Raw genomic sequence first — 12599 nt, forward strand, 5'->3', positions numbered from 1 at the left:
CTTGACAAAAATGTGTATCATTTATTATATCAAATTGACTATATTTACTTTTGGATGGTTAGGGGAAAGTTAAATAACTTTTCAGTTCATGGGGTCCAGGATTTTACTTCTATTCTCTCAATGAAAAAGCTTCCTTCCCAGGAATGGAAGAGAATAAACAAACAGATGATAAGGGAAGAGAATTAGCCATAACTTTCAATTATTTGCCTTAATAGTTGACTCCTCCCCTATGTTCTCCATCCTTCATCATGCCCTCTTGCCACAACTCCCATATTATAAAATGGTTTAATGGCTATATTTCCTTTTGCAAATTTTACTTCACCATTAAACATAAGAACATCCCAGAAGTGGTAGTCAGCTGTTAAACGACAATTTTCATCAACTTGCCAAAAAAATCATGATAATGAACCATATTAAACTTTCATGAAACAGAAAAAAAAAAAAGCTTAAAAACACAAAGACAACTTATGTAAGAAAAAAAGGCACACACCAGATTTATTCAAATTGTTAGAATATGTAGATGGCACTACATGCAGTCTATACACAGTGCACTTCTATAAGTGCATGCATAACTACACCACTCTATGAATTAGGGGATCCACAGAAAGATAATTTATGACTACAAAAGCTGACAAAATGAAAATCTCTGTCATTCATCAGGATGAGATAACAACAACGGCTACGGCCAGCTACAAAATTAACAGGAAACATTGCTTCTCTCAAGGACACACTACAGCTGAAAAGTGTCATAAAAACCTCCATTAAAAAAAAATAATTTAGTTTTTAATTGAAGGATAATTGCTTTACAGAATTTTGTTGTTTTCTGTCAGACATCAACAAGAACCAGCCATAGGTATATATATGTCCTCTCCTTCTTGAATCTCCATTTTTGAATGACTTCTGTATTCTTACTCAGTGAGAAGCTTTGTTACCTAAAATCACAGATGTCAAAAGTTTTGCTCTTTAAACACGTATCGATAAGAATGAAACATCCCACGCTTGCCTGGAGGATGTGAGTCACCTAGATACAGAGAACCAGGCTTCAGATAAGGGGTTTCTGAACCCAACATTCCACCCAGATGTTAACTTTGTAGTTTCTAAAGACAACATGACCATGGGTCCACTTCACAATCCAGGTCTGATTTTACCCCATTACACATAGCTCTGCTTTGTCTTGAGCCTATCAAAATACTATTTCATTTAAATTTCATCTGAACACCTTAAATTTTTTATTTATTTTTTTGTTTGGTGAGATGCCTACACACTACCTATTGTATGGTGTCCCTCATTGCAACAAGCTAATAACTCTGACTTTTGTCCAAGGTCTTGGGCTAATCGAGCTGGACCAAAAAAAACAAAAAAACAAAAACCAAAGTGCCAGCCCAAACTTTCCATTCCTGTGGTTCCTGATAGGAAGCTCACATAATTATGTGCAACAGTGAGAAAAAGAAGACAAAAAGAAGGCTATTGTTTAGTCGTTAAGTCGTGCGACTCCTTGGTCTACCACACACCAGGGTCCTCTATCTATGGGATTTCCCAGGCAAGAATACTGGAGTGGGTTGCCCTTTCTTTCTTCAGGGGATCTTCCCGACCCAGGGTTCGAACCCATGTCTCCTACATTGGCAGGTGGATTCTTTACCACTGAGCCACCAGGGAAGCTCCAGTTAACTGGTTAAAGAAACATAATTTTAGCTATCATAGAGAAGAGTTCATAAGATAACCAAACAGAGGTATTGTTTTTATTTTTCATCCACTAACCAAAAGTTATATACTCCTTTACAGGCACTGGGTTAGCCAACTAAAGAAAGATGCACTGATAGAAAGTTGTGCAAGTATCTTCCCATCTTCTCCTCATTGTTGATCATGTCCATTTCCCCTGCTGCCCCAAATTGGGAGAAACCTTTCAACCGTGAATTGTTCATGGTGGTTAGGGAGAGTGACATCAACTTTCAGAGACTTTAACCATTCTTGTGATGTTGCCATAAAAGGGAGAAGACAAACCTTTAAACCGCCTGGCAAAAAAAGAGTCAATTTCCTCAGAAAGATGATTGCTGCTACTGCTAAGTCACTTCAGCCGTGTCTGACTCTGTGCGACCCCATAGACAGCAGCCCACCAGGCTCTCCCGTCCCTGGGATTCTCCAGGCAAGAACACTGGAGTGGGTTGCCATTTCCTTCTCCAGAAAGATTATTATGTGTAATTAATTCAACAATAAGTTTTTTGGAATATTCTTTTGCTTCCACAGATATTTAGCTTTTTAGTCATTAAAAAAGAAAGCCACTGGAATTTAAAACTCAGATAAAACTTCTTTGGAATATAGTTATTATAGTAAAACAGTAAATATTACCTTAAACTCCGATAACCATTCCTCCACAACCCCTTTCTCTGAAGTGAACATCTTTCCACATCTGTTCTAAATCTTCAACCTGAAAATTAACATAGAAAAATGCTAAAATTTTGAATACATTTTCTTTATAGTCAGATTACCAAGGATAGAAGTAATCCTATAAAATTTAGCTACTTTTTTATTGAGAAATTAAAACAGTTTCAAACATAAATTACTGAGTTAATATAAAAAACCAATGTGCACAAACAGTATTGAAATGCAAGAATCATGACAAAAGTATAAATGATTATAACATAATGAAATTAGCTCTACAATTTTCACTCAGCTTTTAGTAAGTAATGTCAGCTGCAAAACATACTGGACATTTTTCCTTAGTTTAAATTAAATAATTCCAAAGAGATAAGGCAACTTAAGAAAACATTTTAAAATTGTGAAAATATAAAAAGACACGCATCCAAACTTGACTTTGTAGAAAACATTAAAGTAATTTAATTTGCTTATATTTCAGTTCTTTAGTACAATAACTATCTAGGCAAGCCACTTGGTTTCCTGGAAGCTTAATATTCATAAAACAGAAGTAAAAGTGGTAATATCCAAGATAATGACAATATGCAACAATAGCTATTCAGAAGGCTGGAATTTACTTAAGTATAAATAAGAAAAAAGGGAAGTTAAAGGAAATGCAAAACAAATTTATCTCAAGCAAAACTTCTGTCAAAGTACAATATAGTTTTCTTCATACCTCCATCTATAAAAGAGTGGACTGTTTCTTGAGGGAAAACTTTATTAGTTCTATCTGAATTTGCTAAACTCCTAAGTCAGGCACAAACCCTGCATTAGACTTCTTAATTTTCATCAGAATTATTATGTAAGAAGAAACTGAGGCAAAATTGACAGAAACTGAATCTTGATTCTATTCTTACTTGTAGTATAAACTTGGGCAAGTTATTTGCCTTCCTTTCTTCATTCATGAAATGGGAAAAACCACAATACATACTTTCAAATGATTATTGTGAAAATTAAATGAAAAAATGTAAATAAAAGCACCTGGCAATAAAAGTGTTGTTTTACTATGCAATACTATTACTGAAGACTATTAACTCATACAACTTTTGCTTAGTTGTCTATCCAAGTATACAGATACATCTTAAATAAACAACACAGGTTTACAAAGAATACATTCTAATGTTTCTGTTGTCTAATTTCTATTAAAAATGGTTAAGAAAATACATATATTCATTGATTCATTTACTCATACATGAAGAATTACTTGAGAGATATGCATTTTACTTTTTTAGGATTAAAAAATAGCCCTTTTATTATTCTAAATTTTATCCTTGGATCAAGCCAAACTATTAAAAAACCATATTATCTGTACCATATTATTCATTTTATAGTACTGTTCATTCACATAAACCAGGCTTTGAGTTTATGCCCAAAATGTTATGAAAACGCTGCTTGATCATATGTTATCCCCTTGGAAATCCAAAAGAGCAAAAAATTCACATCTTCAGTTTTCAATACCATGAAAAATTCTCCTTTAGAGTAACTGGTTTGCTTTTATATTATGGATACTGTGAATCTCCCAGCAGATTCTCTTTGCTTTGATTTTAATAAAATGGGAGTCAAAGTTTCTACCCTAACTCTCTCCACAAAAAAGCTGGCTAGGATTAATTTTATTTATAATGTTATATATCACACATTCCCTTATTTTGTTCCTACCTAGATCTACTTTTTTTTTTAATCCTGTTATACACATTTGTATATATTTGTGAAGAAAGGTAAATACAAATACACGTGTTTTCTTTTTTATTTATCCATTGTTCATCTAGTAAATTAAGACAGAAAGCAACCACAAATAGAACCAGAAGTTGCAAAGAATTGGGAAGGTAAAATTTTTACAAAAGTTCAAAATAATTCTCTAATTAAAATTAATTTTTAAAAGGTTAAAATCAAGAGGGATATGCAAAAGGATCAAGAATAGTCAAAGCAATCTTAAAGAACAGAGGTGCTGGAGGACTTGGACTTCTAAATATTAAAGCTTACTACAAAACTTACCAAAGCATAGTAATTAAGCCAGTGTGGTATTATCATATTATCACTATCGATAAAATCCAACGAAACAGAGCAGAATGGCCAGAAACAGACCTATACATACATGATGATATGATCTATGACCAAAGTGACAATATAATTCAGTAGGGAAAGGGTAATCTTTATAAAAAATGGGGTTAGATCAACTAGACAGCTACAAGGGATAGGGGGTAGAGAAAGAGAACCATAACCTACTAGCTAACACCATATGCAAAAGGCAGTTGCAGTTGGATCACAGACCTAATTTTAGTAACACAAAGCTTTTAGAACATAAGAGAATACCTTTAAAACCTTGGGGTAGGCAAAAAAAAAAAAAAAAAAAAATTTAAACAAGAGACACAGAAGCACTAATCATAAAGGGATTGCTATAAATTGGACTCCACTAAAAGAATTTCTGTCTGCCAACAAATGAATGGATAAAGAAAATACGACACACATACAAACATACAATGGAATATTATTCAGCCTTCAAAAGAAGGAAATTCTGCCATTTGTAACAACATGGATGAATCTGGGAATTTTATGCTAAGTTAAATAACCCAGACACATAAAGACAAATACTGCAAGGTCTGACTTGTGTGTGGAGTAAGTCAAACTCATGTTAATATAGAGTAAAGTCATGGTTTCCAGGGGCTGGGGCGGGGCGGGGCGGGGCCGGGGGGCAGGTGCGGCGGCAGTTGAGGAATGTGGAGATGCTGGCCAAATGGTACGAATTTTCAGTTATAAGTAAGTTCAGTATATAATAAGTTCTGGTAACCTAATGAGCAGTATGGTAACCATAGCTAATAATAATGTATACTTGAAATTTGCTAAAAGAGTAGATTTTAAGTGTTCTCACTACACACATAAAAATTGGTAATTATGTGTGATGATAGATTTGTTAATTAACTTGATTGTGGTATACAAAAACATCATGTACACCTTAAATACATAATTATTTGGCAATCATATCCCAGTAAAACTGGGGCAGGGGAAGGGAAGAACTTACGAGGAATGGGGGCGTCAGACGATGAGATGGTTGGATGGCATCACCGACTCAGTGAACATATGAGTTTGAGCAAACTCCTGGAGATGGTGGAGGACAGAGGAGCCTGGCATATGCTACAGTCCAAAGTGTCAGGCATGACTTAGAAACTGAACAACAGCAAATTACACATTAGTAACCCCAGACCACCCCGGGCCTCTTATTCACTTGTTAGAGGTCAAATGGGAGCCCTCAACCATGAAAACTGTCCCTCCCCATGCTTCTTTGCCTTCCTCTGCAGAGCCCAAAAGAACACCTCCTCCAGAACACCTCCTCCACCCTGAAACTTTCACAGCCTCACCACCACTTCTTGCAGCTGGTCCATCAGGATTAATGTCATTTTCCCTTCCCCCTGTTGATGTCAGGAACCACTAGAAACTACAGCTCCCAGGTTACACTTGCACATGTTCATAACTCTTTGCAGGCCCTCTACTTTACCCCCATCTCCTATTCCACTCTATTTCTGGAAGGAAGTTCTCTCTCCCTGAGCCTTCTGACATTAACAAATCTGTAGCCAGCAAAACCCTCTAAATCTTCAACAGTTTTCTGAATGTCACTTTCTTCTTGTTCTAACAAGAAGCCTGGCTCTTCTCTGAAGATACCCGCTTTCCCTGAAAGCTTCTCAAAGAGTGACTGACTGCCTTTCCTCTCATAACCCTGGAAGAAACCGCTAGCCCTAGAGGTAATATTACCATTTCAGATCAATCTCCCTCTCTCCCATCCACCCAACGCTGTTCTGAAACGCATGTAGCTGTCATCTATCAAGCAATCCCTCCCCTCCAGTCATCCCTCTCCTTCATTTCTAGATGATTTTAGCTCTGGCTTATTGTAATGCTTTCAAATTACTCATATTTAAAATCTTAGTGTTTTCTAAAATCTAGTGTTTTCTTCTCACTCAGTGAACGCTTAATTCCTAAAAATCTCCTCCAACAATACTGATTTCTCCCCTGTCTCAGCAACTTAGTCATATGATCATAACCTAGACCAAAAATTCAGGTCAGGACCATTTTTAAAAATATTTTAAATATTAGTATTAATTTATTGAGCCTACCTGAAAGAACACCCTACAGTCAAAGTTGGAACAATCTGAACAACAAAACAGACAACATAGTAGTGAATTATTATCCAAAGTATAAAATAAATATACAGATCCATATTGAAATAAATAAATGACTAAATAAATAAATATTAGAGAAGAAGAGACAAGCCTTCCTTTCAGATAATAAATGTAGATACATCCCCCTTCAGGAAGTTTAGTCCATGCCTCCCTATGGACCAAAATGGGCTGGTCATAATGATTTGCTTTCAAAGAAAAAGAGTATTGAAAAGGGGGAAACAGTAACTTTATAGCAGAGAAATCTGATAAACACTGGCTTGACTAAGGTTAACAACACCCATGATGTCATATGAATATCATGTACCCTTGATATGATGAGAGGGCACTTACTTTATCTCTGTGATATTCCTTCTAAAAAGCAATAAACCCAGTACGATCATGATACAAACATTAGAGGAAACTTAATTTTGGAGACATTTTACAAAATATCTGAACTATATTCCTCAAAACTAACAAGGTCATGAAAAATAAAAAATACTAAGAGACTCTAATAGGCCAGAGAGCCTAAGGTGACACTTCAATTCAGTTCAGTTCAGTCGCTCAGTCGTGTCCGACTCTTTCCGACCCCATGAATCGCAGCACGCCAGGCCTTCCTGTCCATCATCAACTCCCAGAGTTCACTCAGACTCATCTGCATCGAGTCAGTGATGCCATCCAGCCATCTCATCCTCTGTCGTCCCCTTCTCCTCCTGCCCCCAATCCCTCCCAGCATCAGAGTCTTTTCCAATGAGTCAACTCTTTGCATGAGGTGGCCAAAGTACTGGAGTTTCAGCTTCAGCATCATTCCCTCCAAAGAAATCCCAGGGCTGATCTCCTTCAGAATGGACTGGTTGGATATCCTTGCAGTCCAAGGGACTCGGAAGAGTCTTCTCCAGCACCACAGTTCAAATACACGACCATAAATGCAATATGGTCACTTGGATTGGATCATATTGAACAGAACAGAAAAGGGATAGTTTCAAAAAAAAAAAAAAAAAAAAAGCCCTGGTGAATTTCTAATAAAGACTTAAATTTAGATAACAGCAATGTAATAGTAATGACAAATATACAATGATAATATGACATTAGGAGAAACTGAAACTGGGTATAGAGTATATAGGAATTCTCTGTGCTATCTTTGCAACTTTTCTAGAAATTTTAAACTGTTTAAAAAATTATTGAAGCTCTGATGTATTTCTATTCTAGTATCCAATCCAAATGATACTGTATTCAAAAACAAAACAAAACATTAAAGTACATCAACACACAAGCACGTATTCATATCTTCTGATAACATTCTACACCATTCGTTATTAGAGCTTCAATTTCAATACTTTCTTAATACTTCATTATACAAGGGCTTCTCAAACCTAAGGAGCAAATTCTCTTCTATTACACCTCACTCTCTGCACTAAACTGAGGTGACAAAAAAACTAATTTATGAAGAGATTTCTTATCTAGTTGCTGAAAGTTAAAAAAAGGGAAATAATTATAGTACTGAATTATAAACATGAATGAAAATTCAAATCATGTTTACTTATCATTAGTTGTGTTTTACGGACAGTAATAAACTCAAGCATTTTTGTTGTCTTTCCACGGGGTAAAAAATCCTCAGCACAATATAGAAATATTTTTAATTAAATTTGTAATTTCATAAAAATATTAAACTATACCATAAAATTATAAAAAGTAAAAATTTCAACTGGCATTCATGCAGTTTTAAATTACCAAGTCAAGCCAGTTTGAAATAAATCTAAATACGATAAAACTTAAAAATCCTTTTAGATGACAAGTTTTTTAAAATTTCATAGAAGGAAAAGTATCTTAAGAAAAATAGAAAATGTACAAATATTAAAAATGAGACCAGAAACAATAATGCATTATATGAAGAAGAGGTTAATGGGATTTTATAAGATGTAGAATAAGTATCTAGAGAAACAGAAGATGAAAAAGCAATAGAATGTGCCAGCTGAGAGAGTTTTTCTTTGTCCTTACTACACACTGCAACACTCTAAAAAACCTCTCCATTAGTCCTGGCTTCCATGATGAATAACAGTTATGACTAAACGTACCTCTAAAGACTAGGTAGGACAAGAAGCAAATGGACCACAAAATTGAAACAGTGTTTTAAAAACCATTTCTCTCTACCAGCACTCAGCAAGAAGCTCTCTACAGTCGCTATCTCACCCCCACATTTCATATCTAAGATGTAATCTTTTAACATTTCTGGCAGTCTTGATTATGTAACTTTGAAGTTTTATAAAACTAATTAGATATCTCAAGTAATATTTTAAAATATATTCTCACATTAAAAAACAACTTTATTCTTCTCAAAGGCAAAAGGAACAAAATTAGGTGTTTCATACTGTGTAACTAACTTCCTATTTTTCTCAAACATATCTTGGAAAAGAATATTTTAAATTGTATTAGAAAGCTTGCTAAGATTCAATGCAATATTTCACAAGCAGAGTTAGTCTGTGTGAAATTAATTTTTTATATTTTCAGTATGTAATAAAACATTTCTAAATCTCTTATTCTTTAGTTGCTGCATTTTATTTTAATTTTAACCCTGATAATGTTTCCTGAATTCCTCAAGAAACTTTCCAGAAAGCATATCATAAAAGTGTTGTCACAAAAGGTCTATACCTTATTATGTTTTACTCTCATCCAATCAAGGAAGAACACAAAAAGAAAAAAAGAGTACTTCTAATTTTCACTGCAAAACTCTAAAAAATATTTTTTACTATTATTTCTCATGCATCATGAAGTATTAACTAGAAATTAATACTGAATCTTCTAAAACCATTTGCTTTATACGTCATGAAAATCAAGTTTCTATAAATCTAAAGAATAAACAAATTTCTGTAAGTAGATAATAACATATCACAAAGTTTTAACTTTTCTGTCCTATGAAATAGGGCCATTATAAGTAAATTAAGTGTTATTAGAAGATTATCAAGATTCTTGGTTGAATTTTAGGAAAACAGAGCAGAAGGAAATGTTCAGATTATGATACAGAATAAACTTAATTTAATCTCAGTGATTTTACTGCTTAGAAAATGACCAATCAACTGGAGAGGTCTATGAAACAGGAGGGTACCTGGGCTGTTGCTTGAAAAGAAGTGGTGCTGACAGCCTCACTGCCCACATGTGTTCTCAAGTGAACAGTTTCCTCTCAGGGCACAGGGAGAAGGAATAGAATTTACAGCCAGTAGCAGAAGCATGGGAAATCTTTCCAAAGACCTATAACTTAGGCCTATTTTCCCCATAAATCAAAAATATCTGGTTATTAAAAATAGAACAGAGATTTTTACTATGGCAAATGTCTTTCGAATTCAGCATCTTTTGCCTATCCCAAGGACAAATACAACTGTGTTGGGATACCAAAGTATTATGGCAACCAGGCCAGTGTATTTCTTTTGTAAAAGGTAGGACAATTGGAAGAAAGGTAGCAATCCCTCTTCTCATTCCCCATTTCCAGCTTCCTATTCTCAAAACTTCCCGGACTTCAGAATCTTTTGTCCAGGGAAAGGATATCTGATTTGAATTCAAATAATATAAGGGAGAAAAACTTTTTAAAAAACTATTTGTCAACAACAGCTTTGGTATCTGGATTGTCCTCATAAGCTGCTTTCACCAAAAGAATGCAGTGAACACATGCTGTGACTTGATCTGCAGCTTTCACTTTTTTTTTCCTCAATTGGGGAATAATTGCTTTACAGTATTGTGTTGGTTTCTGCCATACAGCAACATGAATCAGCCACAGGTATACATATGTCCATACGTCCCCCACTCTTGAACACCCCTCACATCTCCCTTCTCATCCCACCCCTCTCAGTCACAAGAGCACTGGGTTGAGCTCAGTTTACTGTGTTACACAGCAAATTCCCACCTGCTATCTATTTTACACAAGGAAAATGCATATGCTTCCCTGGTGGCTCAGATGGTAAAGAATCTGCCTGCAATGCAAGAGACGCAAGTTCGATCCCTGGGTCAGGAAGATTTCCTGGAGAAAGGAATGGCAACCCACTCCAGTGTTCTTGCCTGGAGAATCTCATGGACAGAGGAACCTGGTGAGCTACAGTCCATCGGGTTGCAAAGAATCAGACACATCTGAGCGAATTTCACTTTCACTTTTTTCACTTTTCAAAGTATATATTTCCATGCTATTCTCTCAATTTGTCCTACCCTCTCCTTCCCCAAGTCCACAAGTCTGTTCTCTGTCTAGGTCACCATTATGCAGCTTCCACTTTCATGTGTTTAGAATCCAGCCACCATACTATAAGAGGCCCAGACCATCATGAAAAGTTGCAAGGGAAAGAACCAAGACCCTGGCTGAGAGTCAGTACCAAGTACCAGCCACAAGACTGAGCCATTTGGATATTCCAACCAAGCCAAGCCTCCAGATGACTATAGCTTCAGCTGACAACATGAAGCAGAAGACCTGCCATGCTATAATTAATCTAGTCAAGCTCAGATTTGTGAGAGATCAAAAATACTTGCTGTTTGAAGCCACTAAGTTTGGGGATGGTTTGTTAGGCAGCAACAGATAACCAGAACACCATCTTCATCAAATATCTAGGGTATACCTTTTTCGTACAAGGCAGTGTCCTCTTATTAGAGAATATCAAATTTTTCAAAACACGATCCCTGCCATCAAGGAATTCAATTTTTCTATAAAAACTTGTAGTAAAACTTATTATAAATAGGACATAATCTACGAATGTTCAATAAATGTGTTTACATTCTGCTTATGTATACTTTTTGCCTATCCTACTGTTAATGATGAGACATTGTGATATGGTTGGCCAGAATTCAAAGTTTGGAAAAGTCCATAGCCACAAAGCAAAACAAAACTCAATAACTATCTTATCTTAAATGCTATGCTTGATCAACAGAGCGAGCTTATCAGAGTAATCATCACAATCATCACTATGCTATATAAAAGTTGCTTTTATTCATTAGGTATAAACTATCTCATTTTGTACATATCCTGATACCAGCACCTCTGAATTTTCCTAAGACATCAAATGATTTCACTTAAATTTTCAGTTAAAAAAATGATGTTGCATCTTGGTTTTCTTCTTTATAGTACTGTTTGTTGTTCAATTGCTAAGTTGTGTCTGATTCTTTTTGCGACCCCATGGGCTGTAGCCTGCCAGGCTCCTCTGTCCATGGGATTTCCCAGGCAAGAATACTGGAGTAGGTTGCCATTTCCTTCTCCAGGGGATCTTCCCAACCTAGGGATCAAACCTGCATCTTCTGCATTGGCAGGTGGATTCTTTACCCATGAGCCACCAGGGAAACCCTCTTTACAGTATAGATCTTTGCCAATTTTGAAATAGTAAAAAATTTTAAATGATACAATAAGGGATTCAGGTTTCATAGAACAATTAATTAATAACCCTTATTATTGGAAGCCTCAATATAAAATAGGCTACTAAAAGGAAACATACAATTTCCAAAATTATTATAGACTGTGAGAGATTTTTCATCTATCTAGGATTTTATAAACTCTCATGAAAACTGAGAGGTAAACTAGAAAAATTCTTAAAGTCCCTGCTCATCCTACATCCATAAGAAAGTTTAGTAAAATGTTATAACAATGTACCATCTTAAAATTACAAAAAGGGATATATGCATAAGACAACAAAACCCATGTGTCCAATAGCCGCATCTCAAAGCACAGGATGAACACAGGCTGCTTTCACAGTGATGATGTTCCATTCTGTATTTGCTGAATGCCTTTCTAACTTACTCATCTTGTCTATGTCCCCCATGGCTATCCTAGTCCTCTCATAACCTTTATGCTCCAGACACACACTCTCCTCCAGACCACATCAGCATTTCTCAATTCCCAAATCTAAATTCTTCAAGTAATTCTCTGTACCAGTTCCTTATTTTGATCCTGACCACAACTCAAAGCCAACCTGGAAACTGGCCAATCTGAGGACAGATATCTCCACTTGGTCTAACGGTTGAGATCAAAGATATAGACAAATATAGATGCAAGTTTGTTTCGAAGGGGCTTTGTGTGGG

The 12599-nt window shown here is 35.6% G+C and overlaps 1 protein-coding gene across 6 annotated transcripts in view; it reads right to left on the reverse strand.

Annotated features, from left to right (window-relative positions):
* FAM126A (family with sequence similarity 126 member A) overlaps nt 1-12599 on the reverse strand; it is an 85536-nt gene that overhangs the window by 49596 nt on the left and 23341 nt on the right. For all 6 annotated transcript variants that reach the window (XM_025290964.3, XM_025290965.3, XM_025290959.3 and 3 more), the window contains one exon: nt 2347-2425. In XM_025290964.3, the coding sequence (XP_025146749.1) occupies nt 2347-2397 (51 nt within the window). In that variant the 5' untranslated portion in view covers nt 2398-2425. The remainder of the gene's footprint in view (nt 1-2346; nt 2426-12599) is intronic.

Source organism: Bubalus bubalis, chromosome 8 (genome assembly GCF_019923935.1).
Source record: "Bubalus bubalis isolate 160015118507 breed Murrah chromosome 8, NDDB_SH_1, whole genome shotgun sequence".
Lineage (NCBI taxonomy): Eukaryota > Metazoa > Chordata > Mammalia > Artiodactyla > Bovidae > Bubalus > Bubalus bubalis.